The sequence below is a fragment of the Alligator sinensis genome, unplaced genomic scaffold, assembly GCF_000455745.1.
Source record: "Alligator sinensis unplaced genomic scaffold, ASM45574v1 scaffold1098_1, whole genome shotgun sequence".
Taxonomy (NCBI): domain Eukaryota; kingdom Metazoa; phylum Chordata; order Crocodylia; family Alligatoridae; genus Alligator; species Alligator sinensis.
Window position 1 is genome coordinate 136,418 of NW_005843204.1, and position 26,505 is coordinate 162,922.

Consider the following 26,505-nt stretch of genomic DNA (forward strand, 5'->3'; position numbering starts at 1 on the left):
GCTTTTTTTGTTAACCATGAAGTCTTGCCTTGTTGTAATAAGTATAAAAGATCACCTCACCCTTAGGGGGGTGCAAACTTGGACAGAGTACATTTCACTCCCTCGTCCAAGTCACTGATGAAGACATTAAAGAGTATCGGTTCAAGGACCGAACCCTGTGGGACCCCACTTCCCACACCCTTCCAGGTCGAAACCGACCCATCCACCATGACTCTCTGGGTGCGACCCTCCAGCCAATTCGCCACCCACTGGACTGTGTAGTCATCCAAGTCACAGCCTCTTAACTTGTTCACCAGTATGGGGTGGGATACCGTATCGAAGGCCTTCCTGAAGTCTAAGTATACGACATCCACCCCTCCTCCTGTGTCCAGGCGTTTCGTAACCTGGTCATAAAAAGAAACTAGATTGGTCAGGCACGATCTGCCTGCCATGAACCCATGCTGGTTTCCCCTCAGCATAATTTGTCCTGCCGGGCTCTCACAAATGTGAGCCTTGATAATTTTTTCAAAGACTTTGCCAAGGATGGAGGTGAGACTGACTGGCCTATAGTTGCCCGGGTCCTCTTTCCTCCCCTTTTTGAAAATGGGGACCACGTTGGCCCTCTTCCAGTCCTCTGGGACTTGGCCTATGTTAGTCTGGACTTGGACTATGTTAGTCTGGAGTCAGGTAGAAGGCTGGGCCAGGTGGCACCTTAGAAACTAACTGGTTCAGAGAGGCATAAGCTTTTGTAGGCAACAACCTATTTTATCAGATGCTATCAACTGCAAAAGTTTTTCCTTTGGAGGAAAACACGGAGTGAGCAGTAGCCGTATGGTGCAGGAGGGATTTGTCTCAGTTCTCATGGACTGTTCTTGTACAAACAAAAAAAAATAAGGTTTTAAAAAGTCAACATCAGGCTGCCATTCACAAACCCTTCCCATTTTATTGAAAACTTAATTTTTGAAAAATCCCTCTAAGAAGAGAGAACTCTTTGCCTTTGCATCTGAATCTGTCAGGGCATTTGCTTTGTGTTGGTCCCAGACACAACCTTGAATTTTTTCCCTAGAATCCCCAGGGAACCCAAATGTTCCCATATCTCATTCTCCCAATGTGCCCAACTGCTTGGTGTATTACTGTCCCTGGCCCAGGTGGCCTTGTCCCATCCCATCCATCTCTGCTGTCTCCATGGGCCGTGTACCCTCCTCAAGTGACAGAGTTATAAGCGATGGCCAGCCCTGCACCCTTGAACCATGTGGTGGTGCTGGGGCCCTTCCCGATTCCCTTCCCGTGGCGGGGGTGGGGGGGTGGGAAAGAGGGTGTTTGCACATGTGGATACACTTAAGTCAGCCATAGGCCCAGACAGAGGATACCCTCACGACACCCACAAAGCATTTACTCAAGGAATGTGGAGAAACCCTGTTTGAGGCACTTTGGCTTGAAGGATGAGTCCTGTGTGCTCTGTGTCTGCAGTGAAACATGGGATTGTGAGTCGCCAGTGTGGGCCTGATGGGCAGTGGGTGCTGGTGAATGGCACGCAGCCGTGGAGGGACTACTCGCAGTGTGAGGAGGGGATGGAGTCCACAACAGAGGAGGTGAGGCTGCTGCATCTGATGTGGGGCTGTCCCAGCTCTGCTGCCCAGTCAGTTACAGGGGGTGTTGACCCCACCCTGTCTCTCACTTTCCCCAAGTAACCATACCTCCTAGCTAAGCAGAGCTTCCCATTTCACCCATCCATGCCAATCTCTGGTCCCTTGTAGAGGTCATTGCCAAGCTGAGGTTCTGCTCCCTGACGGAGGACAGGCCCCAAGGCAAGGCCCCATGGGACCCTACTGCCCACAGCTGCACTGACACAGCCTGGGCATGGCCTTGCAACCCAAGCCTCTGAATGCCTATGGCAGAGCAAGTACCTCTGCCAGCTTGGAGAGATGCTGTCCTCTCCCTGCATGCCCACCTAGTGTGGGGTGGGAAGCAAGGGCACTCAAGGGCTGAGCTAACCAGCTTCACTCTGCTTGTGTCCAGGAAAGTGTCCGTAAGCTGATGGTCAGCTTCAAAGTGCTCTACACGGTGGGCTACTCCCTGTCGGTCCTGACCCTGATCTCTGCCCTACTCATCCTCACCATTTTCAGGTAGGGCCTGGGTTCAAGCCCACAGGGAGCAGAGGCTGTGGCCTCACTGTACGGCTGGTGGAGGGGAGGGAGGGTACAGAGGAGAGCTTGTGCAGCCAGTGCCCCTCCTTATTGCTCCTGGTCCCTGCTGAGGGAGGGGCTGGGCTATTGAAGTCTGCCATACTGGGCACAGACCCCTTTCTGGGGGAGGTTTCCAAAGCTCTGCCATGAGTGCTGGACATGGTCCCCTCTCCCTGGGTCCAGGAAACTCCGCTGCACAAGGAACTACATCCACGCCAACCTCTTTGCCTCCTTTGGGCTGCGAGCAATTTCGGTGATTGTCAAAGATGCACTACTGGAGAAGAGATGGGGCATGGCGATCATTCAGGTGTCCGACTGGGAGGTGCTGCTAAGTAATGAGGTAAGTCTTCCCCCAAAGCCACTGGCTGAGCAGTGCATATGTACCCCTCCTTACTGCAGGCTGTAGTTATCCCATGTGCCTAGAGGTCCATAACCTGCTAGCCTGGTGGGGAGCTAGAGTTAGGGCTAGTACCTTGCTGGCTAGAACCAGATCCTCCAGCCCCAACACAGCCTGACATGCACTGATCCTTCCATTGGTGCAGCCAAAGGGGGAGTCTAACACATCAGCGAATTCTGCACAAGTTGCTTAGGATCCTGAATCAGCATCACAAAGTGTGTGCGCGCACAAGAGACTTTGCTCAGAATCACCACACGCAGCCCAGTGGAGATCAGCTCCCCCATCATTGGATGTCCCTATTACAGCAGTGACATAGCCCCTGCAGGGCAAGGGAAGACCTGCTGTGCAGCCCTTCTGTTTGCTCTGGCTGCCCATCCAGCACTGGGCAGAGAGTTGAAACCCTTGGCTATCAACAGGGTCATTGAAAACAGGGGAAAGGAGCCCCTCTGTAGTATGGTCTGGTATGGATCCCCCTGTGGCCCTTATTCTGCTGCTGCTGTCATTAGACCATACACACACCCGCAGTAGAGGGCCCAGAGGCAGGCAGCCTATAACAGGTCACTCTCCCCAGTGCCATCTTTTGCATTATCTGCGCCCTATGTGGGGGCATCCTTGGAGTCCCCTTAAGGCTTCCTGCTGTCTACTCGTCTGCCACGTCTTGATGGAAATATAAGCGGGAGACTGCCTATTGATTTTGTATGTTGGGGTCCTCTGCCAACACTGGCCTTGAACCCAGTCTCTCTAGCTAGGCCTCCCCATCTAAACCCACCAGGTAGGGTTTGACTCTGAGGCTCTAGCTCTCTACTCTTGGGGCTCTCGGCCCTCCTTTTTGGCTCCAATCTGGAGCACAGCCTCCCTAGCCCAAAGGCCCATCCACCACCCCTCCATAGCCAGAGGGTCACAAGTTTGAAGTTGGGCAAAGGCCCCAGACCTCCAACGTCCCAGTTCAAAACAAGAAAAAAAAATCCCATGCACAGTCACACCCTGCGTGCACCTGGCCTTTTAGGCTTGCCCTCTCTAGCGTTGGGCCTGTGCTCCGAATACTGTGCCTTCTCTGTCACTGAGTACCCCAAACACTGCACCTACGCAGGCACCAGAGTTCCCACGCTATGGTGGGGTTCCAATGAGGCCTCCTCCTTCCCCAAATAGCCTTACCCAAACCACCAGTCTTATTCAATAAGAACAACAACAACAACAAATATGAACAGCCCTGCCCATGGGCAATAACCACCACTAAGAGAAGATGCGATTAAAGGCAGCACACCAGCTTACATTTATTCATGATTTGACTCCCCACTGTCAGCTACAGTCCTTCTTCTGGGGTTGCTGCTGTCTCTCAGGGGTCCTCTGTACTTCCTCTCCTCCAGCCTTTGGACCACTCACCAAGCCTCTTCAGGGAGCTCTGGGCACACTCCTCCCCTTTAGCTGTCCAGCCCAGGGTTTTTATAGTCCTTTCTGGTCAGCTGACTAATTGTCCAGGCTCAGCTTTTAACCCCCACCTTACCAGCCTGCTATGCCCAGAAAGTTCAAGTCTTAAAGGGGCTGACCTGCCTTCTGGTAACAGGGCTAGGGTTCCCTGTTACATAGCCCCTGCCACCATATTGAGCAGGCAGCAAGTTGGTACCTGCCCTATCCCAAGCCCCTGGGCAGGGGAGTTCTGGGCCTCCTCTTCCTCATGAATAACTCCCCCTCTGGGGCTCCCCTTGCAGGCTGCAGTTGGCTGCCGAGTGGCTCAGGTCGTGATGCAATACTGCATTCTGGCTAATCACTACTGGTTCCTGGTGGAGGCTGTCTACCTGTACAAACTCCTGATTGGAGCAGTGTTCTCTGAGAAGAACTATTACACACTCTACCTGTACCTGGGCTGGGGTAAGGAGGTGCCATGGTGCATGTGTGTATGTGGTCTTGTGCCCATTGTTAGGCAGTTGTTACATTAGGCACTGGAATTACAGAGAACAGAGCAAGAAGCTGGGTGAGGTCTGGGAGCCTCACCAGGGCAGACCCGCAGACACATGGGCCTCAGTCACCAGGGGCTTCCATTTGGTTTTGTGAGGCTGTCATGAAGCAGCAGCAGACAATCAGAAATCCCTGCAAGTGCGCTCAGGAATCATCAGGTAACTGATGTGGGTGGATGATGACCTCTAGCGGTGCCTACATGACAGACATAGCTGGTTGGCAGGGTGCGAAGTGGAGGACTGGCTGTGGACTGTCCTTAACTTGGATGTCAGAATAGGTCCCTGCCCACCTGGGAGGCAGTGTATGCCCTTTGCCTGTGAGAGCTACTTCTCAGCTCAGGTGGCTGCTTGGTTTTCACTGCGTTTGCTGTGTGACTTGCAGGAACTCCTGTGGTGTTCGTGGTGCCGTGGATGATGGCCAAATACTTGAAGGAGAATGCAGAGTAAGTGCCAAGCTCTGCTCATGTGTGGGTGGAGCCTCCAGGGGCTGATGAGTGCCCTCCAGCTTTGGTCTCATGGCACAGAATGGCTGCAGGAAATGGAAAGGTTTTGGAGCAGAGGGCTCTGCCCTTAACCCAGCCTGCTTCTCATACAGGGCACCTGCCCTTCACTCATGGACTGGGCACAGTAGCATAACTAGGTGTGGGCGAGTAGGGTGCCAGGCCCAGGCACCAGCTTAGGGGGAGTGCCAGAATGGTGGCCTCTTGCAGAGTCTTTTCTGGTGTGATGCAGTAGCAGCAGCCAAGGTCTTTGAGTCCCTTAGGTAGGTAAAACTGGCCACCCCAACCTCCCACTCCTGCTCTCTGGCACTTGCTTCCCCCACACTCTCCTAGCAGGGTTTTGTCATGGGTGTAATACCTGTGAGTTATGCCTCTCTGGTGAAAAGCTCCTTGTGCCGGTTGGTCGGGCCCATTGAGATTTATTGCTGGCTCCAAGAACAGTAGGAAAGGACCTGGGAAAGATCCTGTTTATGGATCACCAGCTTCCAATGTGTCCCTGCTCCGCTTTCCCTGCTCCAATGGAAGCTGGTCACCATGTGCTTGTGCAAAGATTCAAGGAGACGCATATTAACTTCTGAAGAGCTGCATGTGGCTTCAGAGCTGCAGGTTGGCCAGCCCTGCTCTAGGGGATTGTCCTGCCTGACTCCATGGAGTAGGCTTAAGAGAAACACGTGAGGAAGTTGGATGTTGGTCCCTGGTGACAGCATACCGCAAGTGGCTGAGACACTAACCTTAGCAGACCAGGAAGGAGCTTCCCTGGCTGAAACTGCCATATGCCCCCTAAATCTGATGGGAAGATCAAGCCACAGAGGGCTTCACCTGCTCAGCTGCTGTGGCACTCCAAATACAACCTCCAGGAACGAGTCAGGCTTGGTGCTATGCCCGGTGTGCCAGGCATCTTCCCCCCCAAGTGCTGGCCTCTGCTGGAAATAGAAGGCTGACTGGGACTTGGGGATGGGTAGGGCAGAAGAGGAAGGTTCAAGAAAACAGGGAGGCACCACTCCCTCAGTGCCAGCAGTACTATCAGGCTGAGGGGTGGACACCTCCCTCTGATGGGATGGCACATCCTCAAGGTCCAGTAGCTTCTTTCTCCCTCGCCCCCTGGGTGCAACCCCTTCCCTTCCCCCGCCCTGTGGCCAGTGCCCTGTATTAACCTCACACCTCTCTCTGTCCTGTGTTGAAGGTGCTGGGCTCTGAATGAGAACATGGCCTATTGGTGGATCATCCGCATCCCCATCCTGCTGGCATCCCTGGTACGAGATCTCAGATGCCTTTTCTTGTGTCTAATATCAAGTGATACAGGGGCTGCTCCATTCCAAGAGCAGCAGAGCTGGTCACTGCCATGGCAGCTTGGCACAGGGACAACGCAGCCTCTGGGAACAGCCCAGCCTCTGCTAACTATAGAGCTGTGCCCTTCTCTAATGGTACCCAATGAGTTTCCCCTGAGGGGGAGCTCAGTATCATTATCCCATTGCACAGCTGAGAAACAGAGGCATAGAGTGGGGAGGGACTTGCCCTAAGACACTCAGGAAATAGCACCAACACCTTTTGGCCTTTGCTCACCTGCAGCAGGTATCAGAGCAGGGAGGAGACTTGTGCTCACCAACAGCTGAACCTCTCTGTTGAAGATGAGGCAGAATTGTATGATCCTGACCTGGGCTGTTGGGGTAACCATGGGGAGACACTAGGAACACCGTTCCAGCTGGTATGGAGAGCCTAAGGGAGGAGTCGGCAATGTTTTGGGCCAAGTGCCACAAAATCCTGCAACCTTAACTTGGAAGATGTTGGTGTGCCAGGGGCAGATGGCAGGGGAGCCACAAGGGGCCTGATCCTTGTGCAGCCCCAGCCCCTTCCCTGCCATCTGCCCTGAGGCACATGTGCAGCTGCTTCCAGCAACAAACCAGGTTGGGGCTCTGGACCCCGGTGCAGCCATTTGTAGCCTTGCAGCTGCCTGCTACAAGCAGCCTGGCTCCAGGCAGGAGGACACCAGGCTCAGGTTCCTGCCCAGCATGGGCTGCTTGCAGCAGGTGGCGAACAGCCTGGGCTTCGTGGTAGATGGCAGGGTCCTGCCCAGAGCCGAGGTGTGATGAGCAAAATGGCTTCACGTGCCATGTTCTGGCACGTGTGCCAGGGGTTGTCAACCCCTGACCCAGGGCATCCTAGGAGACTGCTCTGGGAGTCCATCTGTGGCTCGATGGTCACCCATAGTGTCCAAGCCTGTAATTACACACCATGCTATGGTGTCTTGGTTATTTGAATGCTCTTGCTGTTCTCAGTACCATGGATCTCATGGGCCTTGGGGTCATTCTCCAAGACTGGACCCTCCTCCCAAGAGGTTGGTTGCCACCCACTTCCTGCAGTATGCAGGGGTCCCACCCACTACTTCCAGGTTAATCCTGTATATTCATGGCAGACGGGGTAGGTTAGAAGAAGGCATCCTGAGGGCTGGGATGTGGCAACGCACAAGGGCATCCTGCCTGAGTGAAGTCACCCCCCAATGTTCCTTCCTCCAGATTAATTTGCTGATCTTCGTGAGGATTCTCAAGGTGATCCTGGCTAAGTTGAGGGCAAACCAGAAGGGCTACGCTGACTACAAGCTCAGGTGAGTGCATGCTGCAGCTGGGTGCCCATAGGTGTACAGCCAGTGGAGACCAGGGTCCTTCCTTCTGGCCATTGAGGCCAGGCAACCTGTCGCCATGACATGGGACCCAGGCAGGGGGTGTTAGCAAGGAGCAGCCAGCACAGGCTCTCTGCTGCAAATGTGTACATGTGCGCATATGCAAGCACATGTCCACGTAGGCTCCTGGCCAAAGCTGCAGGACAGGGGTTGCTAACCCTGAGGACTGCTAAGAAATGTGGCAGAGGCCTGGGGCCATGCACCCACATCATAAAATCAAGCGTGTTGCAGTCACCATTGTTTTCACCTCCTGCAGGGCACCAGTGCCAGCCAGCTGTGCCCCATCCCTGCCTGGCTCCATGCTGGGACTAGAGCTGTTTGGGAGGGTTTTTTGACGGAACGGGGATTTTGTCAGAAAATTCCATTTGGTCAAATCTGAAGCTGTTTTGTGGGAACGTGTTGGTTCTGGATGGCACATCCCCTAGGACATGCTTCTTGGGTCTGGGGGTGGAGCTTCTAGTCAGAGACTCACCCAGAACAGCCTGGTGGTCGTGGCAACATGGAGGATGTGGAAAACCTGGGTACCGACTCCTGCTCCAGTGAATGTTTAATCATCTGTATAAAGTGGGACAGCTCCAGCAGGAGAGACTGAGACTTGCCTCAGCAGAGCCAGCAGCCTGGTGGGTAGAGTGCTCACCTGGGATACGGGAAGAAAGTGGAGCAGGGACATATGGGTCCATGCTAAGGCAATGCCTACCCAGCACCTACTGGCTCACTGGGGGTAGGGCTCTCCTCACTCCCTCCCCAGGTTTCCTCCTGAGGCTAAAACATTCCTGTTTTGCATCTCAAATAGCTTTGTGGGCTCAGAACATCATTCCCTGGGTCTCTCCCTCCCTCCCAGGGTGCTGCCCTTGCAGGCAAGGGGAGCTGCAGGCAATTGTAATGGTGGGAGGAGTACCAGGGAGGGGGGTGTTCACCATCCCATTTCATTTCCCATCTGCAACCCACCTCCTCCCAAGCCCCTCCAACTTCTCTGCTGTCTGCTCCCTGCCAAGCATCCAACTCTAATAGCTGACTCAGCTGCCACCTGCCAGTCCCACCTGTCAATCTTTTACATAGTCAAAGAAACAAGGACTGCACTGTCTTTCCTAACTAGTCTCCCAGAACCCTGGCAGGACAGGCTGCCAGTATTATCCCCTAATTGACACCTGTCCCATTTGACAGGCAGGGACAGAGCTGGGACTGAAACTCCAGCAATCTGCTCTGGGCATTTCACCCGCTGCCTGCATCAGGCCTCCAAACACAGGCCCTATTCCCTCTCCCATTAACTCTTGTTGGTGGTGGGAATCCCCTTTGCTTCCAGGTTGGCCAAGGCCACGCTGACCCTCATCCCGCTCTTTGGGATCCACGAGGTCGTCTTTATCTTTGCCACAGATGAGCAAACTACGGGGATCCTGCGCTACATCAAGGTCTTCTTCACACTCTTCCTCAACTCTTTCCAGGCGAGTCAGGAATGCTAGGGAGCTGGGAGCCCTGTGCTGGGCAGGGACAGTGACTGCATTCTCTCCCTCTGCCCTAGCCAGAAAAGAGCGTGAGTCTTTTCCTCAGTTCATCCATGGAAGCCAGTCAGTGCACTTGCCACAAGTTGCATTCCCTCCTTGGACCCTGTGGCTAGTATCAGTAGGGCTGTATGCTCTATACTGGGAGGAAAGCAGGGGTGTGAATGCATCCAGGTCCTATCAGGGGCTGGTGGAACGGTTTCTGGTTGGCCACCTAAATACACCCAAATCCTAATAGAAAGCTGTCTCAAGAGGCCAGGGGGAGTGACATGGGAGCTGGGGTAGGACATTCTGCTGCATCATGGCATGGGTGAGCTTCCCTCTCTGGAGGGGCTCAGTTGTAGTGGGCTGTCCCCTAGAAGCGGGCCATGAGGTACATGCGACATACTGAGCAGCAGCTACCAGCACCTGCTCAAGCCAGATTAAGCACTCTGTCTGGCTCTCATGCCTGTGCTCACTCTCTCTCTCTCTCCCAACAGGGTTTCTTGGTTGCTGTGTTGTACTGTTTTGCCAACAAAGAGGTAGGCACCCCTGTGCTCTGTCTGCCATGGGGTTATTCTATAGACCTCCCTTAATCCAGTCCTTATTAGGTGGCCACGCTCTGACTGACCAAGAACATGTGCCCTTGCTGGTGAGGACTTGGGAATGGACAATGAATGATGCTGAGTTCTATGGCAGTTAGTGGAAAGGGGCTGCCTGGGAAAAAGCACCTCACATGCTCCTTTCCTTTTGGGTAGGTGAAGTCTGAAATGAAGAAGAAATGGCAGCTCTGGAAGTTAGACCATCCCATGCTCTTTTGCACACAGTGATGACATTGGCACAGCACCCAGCACACTGCCTGAAACCCAGGAGAGAGCCATGAGGATCTCAATTATTAGAGGGGCAGACCAAGCCATGACCTGCCCCTGCACCTATTACTGCATGGTAGCTGGTACCACACCTCTGCTCTGCTCGTGCCCAACTGCACTGGGGATAGCAGATGCTGTGTGCAGCAGCGAGGATGACTTGGAGCACTAGCCAGGCATAAGGAGTGCTGTTACTGGTTGTGCTGGTAGTAGGGCAAAGTAACTGTTTTCAAAGCACAGCTGCACCTGAGAGCCTTGCATACTGGCAAAGAGACTGCACTAGCTGTGAGATGGTGGACACTGCGATTCTTCAACACCAAGTCCCCTCCACTGCAGCTGAACAGCAAATCCTGAGGCACACTTGAGCAGAGGTAGACTCTGCTCTTTGAAAGACACATAGCCGTGGCTGTATTTTCTGGAGACATGGGAGGCTCGTAGAGAGAACTCCTTTGTGGTTCACTGCATAGCAGGACACGGAAGGCCCAAGGCAGAGGATGGTGGACAGTAGGGCTGTGCAAAACAGCATCGTCCTGTTTTGACTTAAGTTTCAATGGAACAGCATTTTCATTTCGAATTTCGTTTAGATTCAAAACTACTGTTCCGTTTCGTTTTGTCAAAAGTTTCACCGTTTTGACGCTTTGCCCATAGGCTATTATGGGGAAGCTCGAAACAGCCTATAACTTTGTCATTACTGGCCTGATTTGGATGAAACTTGCAGGAATGGTAGCTCCTTCTGAGGGCATGAATCCTGCCAGGTTTCAAGGAGATAGGTGCAGGGGTTTCAAGGAAACTGCACCTCAAGCTGTGGACAAGCAAAACTCAACACACAGTGTCACCTGTGTCGCAAGGCGCAGCAGGGTGAAAGCTGCAGGCTTGCTAGCCCCTGCTGAGGCCATGAAGCCTGTCAGCTGTCAAGGCGATAGGTGCAGGGCTTCTGGATTCTGGGGCCCTGCACCATTAGCTGCTGACAGGCAAAACTCATGACATTGGGGGGAGGGGGGGGGGTGACACACTGTGTATGTTAAGGTGCACCCTCACTCAACTGATGCCAAGGCAGAAAGCAGGGCAGTTCAAACAATGCTGCCTTTTATGCAGTTTTTCCATCCCTCCCCCAGAGCACTAGGATTGGAAGAGACCTCAGGAAAGGATGACAGTCACTGGCCAGCTACACATTCAATAATGAGAGCAGTCCTTCCCCCCCACTTTAGTTTGTTTCCCTGCAGGCATGCCCAGCTTGAGCTTCGAAACTCAAAACGTTTCTAAATTTTTGAAACGTTTCAACTTGCCTTGTTTCATTTCAAGGCTGTTTTGAAGCTCTCCATTTCGTTTAGATTTTGCTGTTTCGAGCTCAAAACAAGTCAAAACAGCATTGAAACTAAACTGCCAGCAAAATTTCACACAGCCCTAGCGAACAGTCCCCCCCGATTCCTAGTAACCTGATGGTACAGCACCTGATATCTACCTCCACAGGATGGAACCTGCATCAGCCAGGACTGCATCCAAAAAGTTTCCTTTCATCTGCACAATACCTCTGGATACCTGCAGGAGAAACATGCAGGGATCTTGATAGCTGGGAATGGCAGCTCTGTCACCTGCTCCCACTGATATAGTGAGTGCAGAGATCCCAAACCTGACTGGGCAAGGACTTGGGTTTTCAGTGTTCTTCTGCTAGCAGGATGTCGAGGTATTAGCTGATGCAGTGCAATCAGTCAAGTGCCAAGAGGTGCTCCCTGGAAAGCCTGGGCCCAGCCCCTTTGACACAAACTTACCTAAGGACTAAGCTTGGAAGCTGAGGACCAAGGCCAGTATGTCCCAATCAGGACAATCCTACTAAAACCATAGGAAAACCTAGCTAGTCCTCAAGGTTAGCAAAGCAGGCAATAGAAGCTTTCTGCAATGTGGACCCTTGGGCATGAGAATCTGAACACCAGGCAGCTCTACCCAGATCACTCAAGAGCCACCAGCTGGGCATGCTTTCTATACCAATAACGCTCTGGTTGCACATGAAGTCTGAACCCCCACACATCTCTGGAGGGACACAACATGATGCACAGGGAGGATTATACCAATAATTGTTCTGGAGCACAACAAGGGTTGATGCTACACAGGATGGGAAGGAGCTGTCCCAGACCTCCTTGGGCTTGGCTGCATCCGGGTTGGAGGCCAGCTGGTCAGTTGTGCATGACCTTTTGTTGTTAGCTACAGAGCTGCTGATACAGAGGACAGCACTTTGCACATTCAATGTCTTTTCACACGTAAATAAATGTTTAATTTTTTAATTGAATGTGCTGCTCCGCTCTGCCAGGGACTGCCAGCTGGGCATGGAGGAAAGGAAGGCAGTAGCTGCAGGGCATGGACCTGTGCCCAGCCCCCAGCCTCAGCCCAGGAAAGGCCTGGAGCAGGGAGCTGGGAGCTGAAGCCTCGCTCCTCAGGCTCAGGTTGGCACCACAACCCCCCATGCTGCACCAACTCTTTAGATTGCTGCCAGCAGGTGGAAACCCAAACCTGAACTAGGGGTGACTAATATGCCTCAGCCTAATGCAGAGACCCTACACTCCACAAGTGCTGCACTGGTTCTTTTTGTATTTCAATTAGGTCTGTTGTGAAACTGCAGCAGACAGGATCCTACCACACAGCTAAGTGCTGCCTCCATTCCTAGCAGGCCACTGCAAAGGTCAAAGGGCACAGTCCAGCAGAATGGTATCTGAACTGACACAAAGGTCACTTCACTAGTGCTGGCCAATAGCAGAGCACTAGACTAGGACACAGGGAGACTTGGGTTCTCTTCCTGGCCTCAAAGGCACCAAAGCCATTGGGCCACTTCCTTTACGAGGGAACAGTTGCAAAGAGCTTTGGTTCTGTTCAGAAAGAGACTCAAGTCCTGCCACCTTCACTGCCAGGGGACAACATTAGAAATGGGGCCTGAGTCAGCCAAAGCTAATGTCTGCAGGGATGAAATAGGAAAGGTTGGTCAAGGTGCTTGTAAAGGTAATTGCATCATGAGGTCAGAATGAGACCCCAGGTCAGGTCACTAGCACTTTTTCACAGCACCATGTTTGCACCAGGCCATCCATTTGAGTGTATGCTCATGTCTGTAGGGGCTGTCAGAGGCCTGATGTAATTAATTCTTATTAAGGGAGAAAGAATTCCCAGCTCCAAATACAGCTGTAGGGATTCTCCATGCTCCAGAGGGGCCCACAGGCAGGAGACCAGAAACAGCCTATTTCTAAATGAGCATTTTGTTTAGCAACTTAAGATAACCAATTCCCTTGCTTCCCCGTGCAGGGCAGGCCTAGCCCATCTTTACTGCCTGATGCAGAGAGAACTTTGCGGCATTAGGTTCTGTTAGAGAGCTCTGCTTAAGGGCTCGCTTCCCCCCACCTCCCCCTCATCCCCATGAGCAAACTGACCCAACTACAGCAAGTGTAGTCTCATGCAGACAGACTTATGGAACTCAATGGGCAACCAGCATGCAAATCCACCCACCTTTATATCAAAACAAGGGAAGACCCCAAGGGAGGCATAGGTTTATAATAAATGAAATGAGTGCAGAGCAACTTTTCCATTCTAGACCTATGCTGCTGCTGCAGGCAGGGATGTAGTTTAACATGGCTAAGTTTCAATGACAGTGCAGAAGCTGCTGTAACTTACGCCAGGGATCACAGAGGTTCCTAATTAGTGTGTAATAGATGAAACTCAAGTGGTATCTTAAAACTAGTTTTACACCCGCTCCCCCCACTCTTCCTGCAAGAGCTGAACTGGAGGAACAAGCAGCCAGGCTCAAAGTGTTACCAGTGTAGCCAAGTGTCCCACTCTAGCCAAGCTCTCCTTTCTCTCTCAGAGATTTTACCTTCTTTTGAAGGGTTCACAGGCTCTGTTTCAGTGAGATCCCTATCCACAGGTACTGGAATCAAAGACACTAAACGGAGAGTAAACAGTGCTGCCAACTCCTGGAACTCTGCTCTGAGCCATGGCAGGAAAACCTGCCCCCACCCACCACTCTGCTGATCCTGCAGACCTGGCCAAGTGAGCACCAACAGATCCAAATCATTGATTCATTTGCAAAACAAAACACACAACAGTTTTGGTCTCAAGTTTCAAAGTAAAATGGAAGCACATGAAAGTGCCACCCCCTGAGTATACTGGGAACAGTCATGGGCCACCTCCCATGGGCCACCTCCACTCAGCCGCAGGAGTCAGGAAGGTGCAAAGACACCCAACCAAACTGATTTTGTGGGACAAATTGCTCTAGGTGCTGCCTCCACTGCATGCAGAGTAGGGTTGCAGCCGACTGGAAGGGCCCACTCTCTATGGCAACAGGCAGCTGACTGGAGGGTGGTCCCAGCCCAAAGGATGGGGTCAGAGTTTGCACTTTGGTGTTTGTAGTCAAGATCCACTGTAAAAAAAAAAATCCAGCATCCTTCCCTTTTATCAGTTAAGAACAACCACTGCATTGTAAGCTTCCCGCAGCAGGGCTACGGTCTTTTGCCAGAGGCTTGGCAATGCACACACAGTCAAGGCACAAATCACTGCACAGTATTGGAAGTCACCTCACAGAAACAAGTCACACTGAGCCCTGTGAGCCTGCATACAGGTGGGGACCAGCTCCTGGAGCAAATGGCAACCACAGCAACTCTAGCTACAGACAAGCTGGAGGCCAGACATCTCCAAGGAACAGAGCAGCATGTGGGTGTTGGAGGTTGGGTTAAGTACCTAGTGCAGGCAGTCTCCTTCTGTGGCATCTGCTAATGGAGTTCCCACTTGCTCTTTGAGAAGTCCCAGCTTCTGGGATGCAAGGACAGATACTGAAGAAAGTCCCTTCTAGAGAGATGCCTGGCATCAAAAGGCATACTGCAGGGAAGTGCTTGAAGGCTTGCAGCATTTTCAGAGCTGCAGGCTAGGAAGGTTTCTTTTGCTCAGCTCTTCATAGATTTCATAGACATCAGGGCTGGAAGGGACCTCGGAAGATCATTGAGTCCAGCCCCCCGCCCAAAGGGCAGGAAGTCAGCTGGGGTCATAGGATCCCAGCAAGATAAGCATCCAGTTTCATCTTGAAGGTGTTCAATGAAGGCGCTTGAACCACCTCCGGTGGCAGGCTGTTCCAGACCTTGGGGGCTCGGACAGTAAAGAAATTCTTCCTTATGTCCAGCCTGAAACGATCTTGAAGTAGTTTGTGACCAAGGACTTCAGAGAGCCCTATTCTGTATCTCCTCACTTCTGTGCTCGTGGCTCAGAGAGCCTATCTACCCCACTTCCAGCCTGCATGAGAGCACAGTAAAGAGATGTAGCTGCTTTCCACTGCACCTCCCAGCCCGTGGAACAAGAACAGGAGCCCAAGGCTGAGGCAGGTGTGAAGGCACGTTCTTAGCTCTCACAGGAGGGAAGAGATTTTATAGTGTGGGGAAGTGACCCTTCAAGATGGGCACTCTTGATGTTAGAGGAGAGAGTGAGGACTCAGAAAACAGCCTTAGCTAAGGCTAGCACTGGAAGGGATGGGTTGTGAGACCAATGGTCAGAATATGACCCGAGAGGGACATTTTACAGTGCCCAGTGCAAGGCTGAGACCCCTGCTCCCAATGCCCAATATGACTAAGCACCTGTCACACGCAAGTGCATAGAGGGCAGGCCTGAATTCACAGCAGGCAAGAGCAGTAGATGCTACCTCCTTGCAGTGCTTCCAACTCACATGTTGGGCGCACTTTCAAGGGGTCTGTGTTATGGCAGCAGGGGAAGCTGTTTGTGTCTGAAACCTCTGGGAGTAGGCTGACTCAGCATGGCAGGGAGCATGGAGGCACCTCTCACAGCTGCCCTCTTGAAGGGTTAACCCAGGAGTCACCTGGGCTGTTTTAAGCTTGAGAGAAAAAATCAAGGGCACATGTCAGGCCCCACTGCCTGGGGGGCACCCAGGCAGCTCTTTATAGGGAAGGAGGGAGTGTATGGGCCTAGCAGGATGCAGATAAATTAAAACTGACATCCATGGAGGCAGAAGCCTAATAGTTTAGCCACAGCAGTCTGATGGAAGAAGCAGCTCTTAAGAGAATAGAGCTGCACAACACAAAATACGGGCTACTGGATCCTACTCCTTAAGATAACTGGGCAGGGACAAAGGCTTTTGCTTCAGATTGTACAAGCCTCAATGAGTAGGCCAAACTCTTGAAATGGCCTGAGAAGCTCTGGCTCCTTCAACCTCTAGGGCTGCACCCATTAGCCAACACTGGTCCAGCCTCCACTGCTGCTCCACGTACATTTCCTGGGGCAGCTCCTGGCAGATATCACACAGCAGAGGGAAGAGTTACAAGGGTTCAGAGAAGTGTGGGGAAGGTGTGAAAATCTGGCTGGTTGACTATAGTTGGCTCTTCAAAATCACGTGACCCTGAATGGCAAAGTAGGTAGGGTCTCCACGAGAGGCCAGAGGCAAACTGACTCCTCCATTCTCAAAGTTTCAGCTAATGCACTAACTCTTGGCATGAGGAAAGCAACTGTCTTGGGACTATGGGGTTGCTTGCTCACATGACTCCTCTTCTCTGCTGTCTCTTGCTCTCTGAAGCATACTCCCAGCTGATCAACACCATCCTCCAGGCACCTGCTGCCTCTTCAACTTCCCTCTGCACTCTCAGAGAGGAAAGGATCTGAACTGTCGGACCAGCCCACGTGCTCATTCTCCCAGACTCACTCAGCTTCCGGGTGGAACAGTCACCCGACGTCAGAACTCCTGCAGGGGAAGGAGACAGGCACTTTTCACAAAGAAGGCTGAATAGGCATCTGGCTGGGGTCATCTGACCCCCGCACTCCTTCCTGCCTAAGCAGGGGGTCAGACTTGATCTATTGAGGTCCCTCCTGACCCTAGCATCTATGAATCTATGAAGGCCCCAACCAGGGAGGGCAGATTGGAAAATTAACTCTTCACTAGGAGCAGAGGAACGGGAGCTGGGAACAGGGGCTTGCAGCAGTTCATGTGAGGAACTTTAAGGGGCCTATTGAAACGCTCAAGCTGACTGCAATGACCCTCAAGAGGTTTTCAGATCTGGATGGAAGCATGTAGGCAGAGCTACAGAAAGAAAAGTGAAGGGAGGCACCAGCCTTTGACGGACACTGACATTGATCCCAGCCCCCACTCACCATTCTTCTGTTAGGGCTCTGGCCAGTTCTGCTTGTCCCGTCCCTGGTCTTGAAGCCTGGTAAGGTTCTGAGTCACAGACTGTAGGGCTTTCCCTATGGACCAAAGAGAAAACCCACCATTACCTACCACACCAGACAACGCAAGTCAAGGAAGATGTGGAGTCAGGCCACCCTATTCCTGGGTCTCTCTAACCCAGCCCCCCTCCCTCTGTTCCTCTGGCTTCCAGTTAGGAGAACGGTACAGGGACCCCTGAGAGGCAGCTGCATGGTTTGCTGTACAGGAGAAAGTGAGGGCAATTAGGGAGAACAATCTTCTCCAGCACAGCCATATTAGCAGGGGACAAAGCAGGGAAAAAGCAGACTCTGTCCCAGTCAGCTTCTCTGGCCGCATGGGAAAAAGCTACTCTTGTCTCACAAGGTGACACAGGAGCCACAGAACCACCCTGAGGTGCCTGGCTGTAAGAGGGGCAAGGGCCACAGGACAGTTATTGAGGAGAGTAATTACGGCTGATGTGCAAAAGTCTCTAGTAGCTTTTTGGCATGCACTGGAGTCAGAAAGCCATGGGTTCAAATGCCGCACAGCCCCAGGCTGCTCTAGCACCACTGGATGGGGGACAGCTTACAGATGGCATTCTGCATAAGATAGGAGTCTCCCCCCCCCCTTCCCAGTGCCAGGAAGAAATTGCCTAGGGCTTGTTTGAGAAGAGTTGGGGATAATCTTAAGGTCCTGACCAGTACTCCCCCTGGCAGGAAGGCAGGCTTGCTGCAGAGTGATAGCTGGCATTGTTGCTGCATTCCTAGCACCTGACATGCTGCATGGGGACAGTGAGAGAAGTGTCAGGCACAACAAAGCCATGTTCTACAGAGAAGAAAGATGAAGAAGAACAGAAGGAGCAAAGCAGCCCCATCACTGCACAGAAAACATACAGGCACTGATGGCAAGGGATTGGGCTGAAGGAGCAAGGTAGAAGACCTGTGCCCTGGGAGGAATAGTGCACCTGGGACCAGGAGAGGGGAAAGTGCCAGAACTCTGTTTGAAAGAGGCTGCTGCAGGGTAGCACTGTGTAGGCAATAAGCTCACTGCCAGGGCAAGGCAGAGTGCAGCAGCATGTTGCCTGTGGTGAGTATGATGGTGGCTCCCACCAGCTCTGAAGGGAGCCCCCAGGGGGGCCTCACTGGCTAGATTGAGGCTTCTGCAACACAAGACTGGGGAGGGGGGAATATAAGAATGGAGATGGGATACCCAAAAAGAGAAAAAGAGAGGAGCTGTCCAAGGTCTGCTCTCAAACAGGGGCAGTGTGGTTTGCTGTGGCAGCAGGAAAAATATACAAAAAGGGACTCACACCAGCACCAAGAGTATAAAGAGTCCCATCTGGATCGTAAAGGGGAGCAGGCTTACACCCCAATACAAGTCACACTGCAAAAACTCTACCCAAGAAGGTCTTTTTCCCAAAGCAGCAGACATGCCACAGGTCCCCAGCAAGAGCCCCAAGACCACCATCCATCTTACCCATTTCTCCCACACACTCCTCTAGGAGAGTTGACAGCTCAGGCAGGCTCAAGGATTTCAAGGAAGCTGGCCATTCTTCAAGACCTGGGAGAGAGAGATAAAGGGCAGAGAGACTTGCACTCACTTCTACAGCCTCTGCATTGCATGGCCCAAAAAAATGAGGGCTTGGACTTCAATGCTGCTGACAGCATTCACCATGAAAGTAGCTCAATTTGGGTGGGTCTGGCAAGATTTAATGAGATCCAGCATCAAATGAGTCACTTAAGTCCACACATAACAAGTACTGGTTTCTCTTTCTCCATTCCTTCCATAATTTGAAGGAATGTTTGTGCTGCACGAGTGGCTGTTTATGAAATTCTGCTACTTAGCACTCAAAATTATTGCCCTTGAGATGCTTAATAGGTCCGACACAAAGAATCACAAGGGAATGGAATCAGACTTGCTGGTTGCAGTTGCTCATTTCACTCTTGTTAAGAAGTGAAGGTTCTACTCTCATCTCTGACACCCCCCCCCCCTGTTATTCTCCTGGGATTTACAAACAGTTGTCAGTGAGGCAGCAGCACCTTTAGTGAATTTCCTGTGGTACACACCAGGTGGACTAATGCTATGCCAGGTCAGCGTGCCTACACAGGTGGGCTGATGGGGAAAGTCTAAACCTGCACAAACAAAAGTATTCCCACACATTCTTCCATCAATACAGACATTTAAAGGGCTCCCAGCACTTTCCACTTGTCTAAGATAAAAGTTCCCAGAAACACCTACACAGTTTAAAAGCACAAATCTCACCAAAGTCAACAGAACCTAAATGCTCTGGAAAATCTTACCCTAAATCACTCTTTCCTGTTTAGAAAGCTGCTCAGCCATTTGAGAGACACTCACTAGTTGCACTCTCAGTTCTAAAAAGGCACCTTTTCTAAGGCACCTCTTGTACTTACTCCAGTAACTGTATTTTTTGCTTAGTCTGATTTTGTGTTTGCTATCTTTTTTGTGTAGCCCTGTAACTATACAGAGCCAGGGCAGCACATGGCTCTGCCCCTCTCACCCGAGCCTTCTGCACTCACCCATTCTCAGCTGTGCCTTTGTCTCCAGCCTCCTGCTAGCCACATGTTCTTGATTCAGCCGGGAGGACAGCTCAGTCTGACAGGCTCTGCCAAATGGGACAAAACCCTGTTAGCAAGGCACATGGCCACTCCTAGAAAACACCATGCCAGCATGGCCCAGAAGCCACTACTATGCCCTGTAAATACCTGCTTGGGTTGCCAAGGGATCACAATTAACTGAGAGGAAACGTTTCTTCAGTTTGGCAACTCACAGGGTTACAAACTGCTCTTCATTCCTTCCCAGGCTGCGGAAGATGTGCCTGAGATTTTCGTCCATCTCCCCAGCTATCTTTGCCCCATCCACAGAGGAGCTACAGGGGAAGAAGAGGAGGAGGGGCAGGGATGAGCAGGAGAAGGCCTAAGCTAGGGGCTATCAAAGTCTGCATGATACTCAAGCCTGATCCACACACGAGTGTGGCACCTTTGTAACATAGATGTAAAGCTAAGCCAGGACTCAGCAGGTTTAGACCCAGCATCTACACAGAAAGCTACAATGGTTTGGTGTTCAAATCCCTTCACTTAAACTAGTGCAACCTTCTGTGTGTGGACAGGCCCTTAGACAGCTTTTGCTTAAAAAAAACAGAGCAAGTTTTCAGCTCTTCCTGATTATGGGTAAAGCAAACTTCCCTGCTCCTGTTCCTCTCATTGGAAGGTGAACTAAAATGGCAAGACCAATGTCAACACCAACTACTAGACTGATGATCTTGTTTGTGGATGGGAACATTGGGATGGCTTCCCTGGGGTAGGCCCCTTCTTAATTTTCCTTGGAACTACTTACTTGATCTGCTCTAGTAAGACCCCAACATCTCTCGTGATGGCCTGTGCCTCTTGCAGCTGAAGCTGGACATCATTCCAGGCCATATCTCGCTCCATCAAACAGCTCTCAACCACAGCGCGCAACTCCTGCTCCTGGGACACCTGTCCCTTCATCATTTCCACCTCTTCACATCTCTATAGCAGAAGAGAGTGGAAGAAGAGGGACCGAAACAGGAATGTTGTACATTGAAAACAGACGCCTGACTTCTGCTGAAATACCAGTGGAGCTTTCTGCTTTAGTGGTATATGGAGCCACAAAGGACCCTGGCAAATATCTCCAGCCCACCAGAAACCCAGTTACTGGTGAGATGGAAACCAGACAAGTTTCCCCATACACCTTAATGTGCGGTCACTCAAAAGCAAGGCCAGCCCTGCTTTTCATGATTCCACTTGGAACAGACTTTCTGCAAAGTGAGTGCCCCAACCTTAGCATAAGTGGACAATGATCAGGAAGAATGATCAGCATCCCCACCAGAACTGAAAATAAAAGGTTAAAGATGTGCAGAATCAGCATCAAGGCTTATGTGACCTTTTCTGCCCCTGGACCAGACACTGGAAACACTCAGCTCCTTCCCCCAAAACTACCTGCCTCAAAGAGGCATCGCAAACTATTTTACTGTTCACTTTAACTGTCTGACACAAGCTTCTGAGCCAGTATTAACACTGGCAGCTGGCCCACAGACAGTTTCTCTGTCCTGTGAGCTTAGAGCCATAGTTCTTACCTTATGCAACTGAATGGCCAGCTCCTGCATTTCAGCCTCAAGCCGATCTGCATATGCTAATTCTAGGGCATCACTGGGTGGCCGGGCACTGCTATGCCATCGAGCAATGGCAGATGTCATCTTTCTCTTGGGTCCAAACAGACTGGAGAGGTAAGCAACAAGCACTTAATAGCAATAATTCTCAAGGACCTGGCTTCAGAAGCTCCTGTCTTTATTGCTCAGGCCCATCAAAACACCCATAAATGGCCATTTAGAGGCAGCAAAAATCCATCAATATTCAGTAATTTGGGCACCTCTGAACAAGATTGACAGGGCCATTGCTTGAATTGTGCAAGGGCACAAGGCTAGAAGACCAAGGCTTCCTGCAGGTCAGGATTAAATTGCATTGGTAGAAATGCAGAGGATATCAGGTTAGAACAGCATGGTGGTGAAGGGCAAGAAACTGAAGGACACTAGCAAAACACTGGATGGGAAGAGAGAGGTTGGAAAGAGAACTCAGCAGCTAAACTCTCCTGACTCACCCATGGGTCAGTGCCACGGAGGGGATTACACCACATAGACTTACGTGATGCCTATTTCCTTCAGATCACTCTCTGTAAGGGTCAGAAAGATACGGAGGTCAACATCCTGTTCTTCAAACACCTGGAGGTACTTCAGGCACCCGATCTGCTCCAGAAATGTTGCCAAATCCTGCAGCCAGCCAAAACAAACAGGTTAGTAGGCCTATGGAGAACAGGAACCCTAACTCCTCAGCACAAGAGGCAAACAGCTTTTGTCCAGCACAAACACCTGCTGCTCCCTCACTTTATTAGGCTCTGTTCACTTTCATAACTTCCTCAGCACTGTCCAGAGTTGAATGGAAAAGAATGGCACCACATACACACACATCTGTCTTCCTGCTCACTAAAGAGTGTATTCCTCAACCTACCACTACAACATCATTAGGCAGATGGAGTTGCGTCAGACATGAATGGTTTATTATTAACACTAGATCTAGCAGGTGCACTGAAATTGGGAGAATAATAGGGACCAGAAAAAAGGCTGGAAGAGCTGTGGTTAGCAGCTCTGGGACCCACAGTGATCAGGGAGAGCAATATCTGACTAAGCCCTTCTATGTAAAAGTAGCTACTTTGTTTTAAGTGCATTGGAACTAGCAAGTTTGGCAACAAGCACCATCTGGGTGGCTAGTCTGGAATTGCAGAACAGAGCTACCTTTATAAGTGGCATATGCATTCTTGCCCCAATGCAGCAGGGAGATTCTGCTCCCCCTGTGGCTGTTACCTGGGGCCCTGTGTAGGCAGGAGGCTCTGGGAGGTTATGGACCATGCATTGCTGACTAGATGCTCCGGCTTTTCCAGGGCTGTGCGACCACTGGCTGTCACTGCTGCTGTAACGGATCTTGACCTTTGTGTAGCTTTTTGCTTGCTTCCGACTGGAGAGCTTTTTGGCATGGTCAGAGTCCTGTCAAAACACAAGCAGCAAACTGAACGACAAAGGATCAACGTATAGAATTATCTTGAATACTACAGGGGACTGTATCCCTAGGGAGTGAAGTAGCACGTAAGAATGTCCAGGGCTGCACTTCCATCTTCTTGTCTGACTTCAGGCAGGGTCTGTCAAGGGATTTCGGTAGAAACATGATACTTAGTCTTATTCATATTAATAAGGTCAATATCATGTAACTTTCACCAAGGCAGAAAAAATCCAAGTACATGATTAGTAAAGACCAAATTTCTTGTTAGCAAGAGCTAGCGATAGGAAAATCAGAGCCTAGGAAGACTCCAGTCTTGGGATGGCAGCTGAGAATGCTGCATTGACTACTCCAAAATGGGACCTCCCTTTTTCTTGGCTTGCAAATGAAATCAGACACCACATACTGAAGTCCAAAGAAATGTCAAATCCTTTGACCAGCAAAGGGATGCGGAAGCAGCTCTAAGAACTAAGGAGCCCCCCTGGTGCCTAACTATAACATACTCATGCAGCACATGCCTACAATCGGTCCCCCTCTACAGTCTCTCACCCCATTCTCATTAAAAAATTAGGAGATTGTGGTGTCGATGCCTACACAGTCAGATGGGTCGCCAATTGGCTGGAGGGCCGCACCCAGAGAGTGGCAGTGGATGGGTCATTTTCAACCTGGAGGGATGTGGGCAGTGGGGTTCCCCAGGGCTTGGTCCTCAGGCCCGCACTGTTCAACATCTTCATCAGCGACTTGGACGAAGGGGTGAAAAGCACCTTGTTCAAATTCGCGGATGACACTAAGATGTGGGGAGAAGTGGGCACACTAGAGGAGAGGGACAGGCTGCAACTAGATCTAGACCGGTTACAGGGGTAGGCGGATGAGAACAGGATGGGATTCAATACTGACAAGTGCAAGGTATTGCACCTGGGGAGGAAGAACCAGCAGCATACGTACAGGCTGGGGAACTCCCTTCTCGTCAGCACAGAGGCAGAAAAGGATCTAGGAGTCATTATAGACTCCAAGTTGAACGTGGGCTGCCAATGTGGGGACACAGGAAGGCTAACCGCACCCTGCCATGCATCCACAGATGCATCACAAGCAGGTCCAAGGAGGCCACTCGCATGATCTGGGGGCAGCAGGGCAGGCCCTACGAGGAGAGGCTGAGACCTGAACCTGTTCAGTCTCCACAAGAGAAGGCTGAGTGGGGATCTGGTGGCTGTCTACAAACTGGCCAAGGGAGACCAGCAGGCAATGGCAGAGTCCCTGTTCCCCCTAGCACTACTGGGAGTAACAAGGAATAGCGGCCATAAGTTGACGGACAGTAGATTCAGGCTAGATAATCAGGAGGCACTACTTCACAGTCAGGGCAGCTAGGATTTGGAACCAATTTCCAAGGGAAGTGGTGCTCGCTCCTACCCTGGAGGTCTTCAAAAGGAGGCTAAATAGACACCTTGCCAGGGTCTTTTGACCCCAGCATTCTTTCCTGCCTATGGCAGGGGGGCGGTCGGACTTGATGATCTGCTCAGGTCCCTTCCGGCCCTACCTACTATGAAACTACAAGAGATTTAGAACCTAGCTTTAAAAATGTCACAGGCACTCAAACTCCTGGACAACTCCTTTTGGTCTCATCATTCATCATCTTAAACAAATCAGCTGTACCCCAAAGTAATGTTGTCATTCTGCTCCCTTAATTCCAACTGATGTTCTGTCTTGTGTCACCTTTCCAAATTCCATCAATACTTATCATTACACAGTTATCAGAGTTTGATAGAGGAGACTTCCCTTCTGGCTTGCTCATGTCTGATCAGAGCATGGTACTTGAGGAAAGAGATTTTAAAAGTTATACTGAATTTTAGTGCTCACAGAGACATGGGTCAGATAGCACCAGTTAGAGCCCAGCAGCAAAGGGAAGGGAGGTTGATTGAAAAGAACAAACTAGCCTGCCAGCATGTCACAAAGCTCTTATTTCCTGGGGAGGCTAAACAATCATGACAAGTACTTATTTTTGGACAAAAATGCTATTTGTATGAGGCCCCAAGAAAGTCCCCGAAATCAAACTGGCCAAACTGAATCTCAATCTTCTCCAAGGAGGAGGCAGAGACTTTCACTCACTTCTACGGCCTCTCCTTTGCAGAGGCCAAGAAACGAGTGCTTGGACTTCGATGCTGCTGATAGCATTCACCATGAAAGTAGCTTGATTTGGGTGAGTCTGGCAAGATTTAATGAGATCCAGCATCAAACGAGTCACTTAAGTCCACACATAACAAGAACTGGTTTCCCTTTCTCCATTCATTCCATAATTTAAAGGGGACATGTTTGTGGTGCATAAGTGGCTGTTTATGAAATTTCATTGTTTAGCACTCAAAATCATTGCCCCTCAGATGCTTAATTGGCCCAACACAAAGAATCACAAGGGAATGGAATTAGGACTTGCTGGTTGCAGTTGTTCGTTTCACTCTTGTTGAGATATGAAGTGAAGGTTCTACGCTCATCTCTGACCACCCCCCACCCGTCGAGTTCTCCTGGGATTTACAAACAGTTGTCAGTGAGGCAGCAGCACCTTTAGTGAATTTCCTGTGGTATACACCAGGTGGGTTATAGGCCAGGGCACCTACACAGGTGGGCTGATGGGGAAAGTCTAAACCTGTGCAAACCAAAGTATTCCCACACATACTTCTATCATTTACAGGGCTCCCAGAACTTTCCACTTGTTTAAGCTAAAAGTTCCCAGAAACGCCTACACAATTTAGAAGCACAAATCTCACCAAAAAAAAAATCAACAGGACCTAAATTCTTTCGAAAAATCTTACCCTAAATCACTCTCTTTCCTGTTTATAAAGCCGCTCAGTCATTTGAGAGACACCACTAGTGTCTATACATAGATTCATAGATGCAGGGTCAGAAGGGACCTTGCAGATCTTCTAGTTCAACCCCCTGCTGTAGGCAGGAGAAAGAACTGGGCTCAAATGACCCCAGCTAGGTATTATCAAGCCTCCTCTTAAAGACCCCCAAGGTAGGAGCCAGCACTACTTCCCTTGGAAGTTGGTTCCAGAGGAAGCACAAGAGCTGGGATAAAAGGAAAGTGTCGCAGTTGGAGAGTTCCTGCCCATCAAGATATAACTGTACAGGGAAAGGACTTGGGCATCTGACAGACAGCTGGATCAGGACTAAACAAAATGACTTGCCCCTTTCTATTATATTTACGCAGGTTTAGAAGCTTTCTTTTCACCCTGCTGCCCTGCAACATCTCCATCCTCAGGAACCACAGTTTCATGTCAGATATACAGCCCTGGCAGGGGGTTTGTGGTTGCAGTGCCTGATTCATGTTCTGCCTACCTAAGGTGAGGTAAAAGGCAGGGCAAGATGAGACTAGACAAAAGCCTCACCTCATTGCTCTCCAGCGACCCTTCACTGCTCACCCCAAGGGCTTTGGCCAGACATTCACTGCTGCTGCTGCTGCTTCTGACTGTTGTCAAGTTTCTTGTGGAGCACATGTTTTCTTCTGGAAAGGAAAAGGATACAACAAAGGGTTTTACTTTCTCTCCTCATCCCACCACAGCCCTTACCATCTGCAGTGAATTGAGAAGGAATCACCTCATCTTACAGAGACAATGACTACACTAATTAAGCAGTAGCATAACTAGGGTATGATGACCAGGGCAGCCACTCTAGTACCAACTTGGTGGGGAGGGGAGGGGGAGTGGAAACAACTACTGCAGCTGCAGAGTTGCACCAGGG

At 50.9% G+C, this 26,505-nt stretch overlaps 2 protein-coding genes across 6 annotated transcripts in view; one reads left to right on the forward strand and one right to left on the reverse strand.

The window, feature by feature from the left end:
- Window positions 1–10,779, forward strand: part of LOC102381952 (glucagon receptor-like) — a 15,833-nt gene extending 5,054 nt beyond the window's left edge. Inside the window, exons 4-13 of the mRNA XM_006037958.2 lie at window positions 1,450–1,571; window positions 1,999–2,105; window positions 2,349–2,505; window positions 4,272–4,431; window positions 4,900–4,960; window positions 6,201–6,270; window positions 7,531–7,619; window positions 8,998–9,136; window positions 9,673–9,714; window positions 9,931–10,779. Coding sequence (XP_006038020.2) covers window positions 1,450–1,571; window positions 1,999–2,105; window positions 2,349–2,505; window positions 4,272–4,431; window positions 4,900–4,960; window positions 6,201–6,270; window positions 7,531–7,619; window positions 8,998–9,136; window positions 9,673–9,714; window positions 9,931–10,002 — 1,019 coding nt within the window. The 3' untranslated portion in view covers window positions 10,003–10,779. The remainder of the gene's footprint in view (window positions 1–1,449; window positions 1,572–1,998; window positions 2,106–2,348; window positions 2,506–4,271; window positions 4,432–4,899; window positions 4,961–6,200; window positions 6,271–7,530; window positions 7,620–8,997; window positions 9,137–9,672; window positions 9,715–9,930) is intronic.
- The window catches only part of ANKS3 (ankyrin repeat and sterile alpha motif domain containing 3), a 37,047-nt gene continuing 15,038 nt past the window's right edge, over window positions 4,497–26,505 (reverse strand). For 3 of the 5 annotated variants that reach the window (XM_014526935.2, XM_025194423.1, XM_025194425.1), the window contains 9 exons: window positions 26,154–26,269; window positions 22,587–22,766; window positions 21,871–21,995; window positions 21,306–21,447; window positions 20,546–20,718; window positions 19,729–19,814; window positions 18,668–18,751; window positions 17,158–17,250; window positions 15,095–16,750 (listed from right to left, as the gene is read on the reverse strand). In XM_014526935.2, coding sequence (XP_014382421.1) covers window positions 17,168–17,250; window positions 18,668–18,751; window positions 19,729–19,814; window positions 20,546–20,718; window positions 21,306–21,447; window positions 21,871–21,995; window positions 22,587–22,766; window positions 26,154–26,269 — 989 coding nt within the window. In that variant the 3' untranslated portion in view covers window positions 15,095–16,750; window positions 17,158–17,167. Of the gene's footprint in view, window positions 5,557–15,094; window positions 16,751–17,157; window positions 17,251–18,667; window positions 18,752–19,728; window positions 19,815–19,914; window positions 20,079–20,545; window positions 20,719–21,305; window positions 21,448–21,870; window positions 21,996–22,586; window positions 22,767–26,153; window positions 26,270–26,505 lie in introns of those variants that run through there. The other 2 variants (XM_025194424.1, XR_003092219.1) reach the window with 2 other exon arrangements.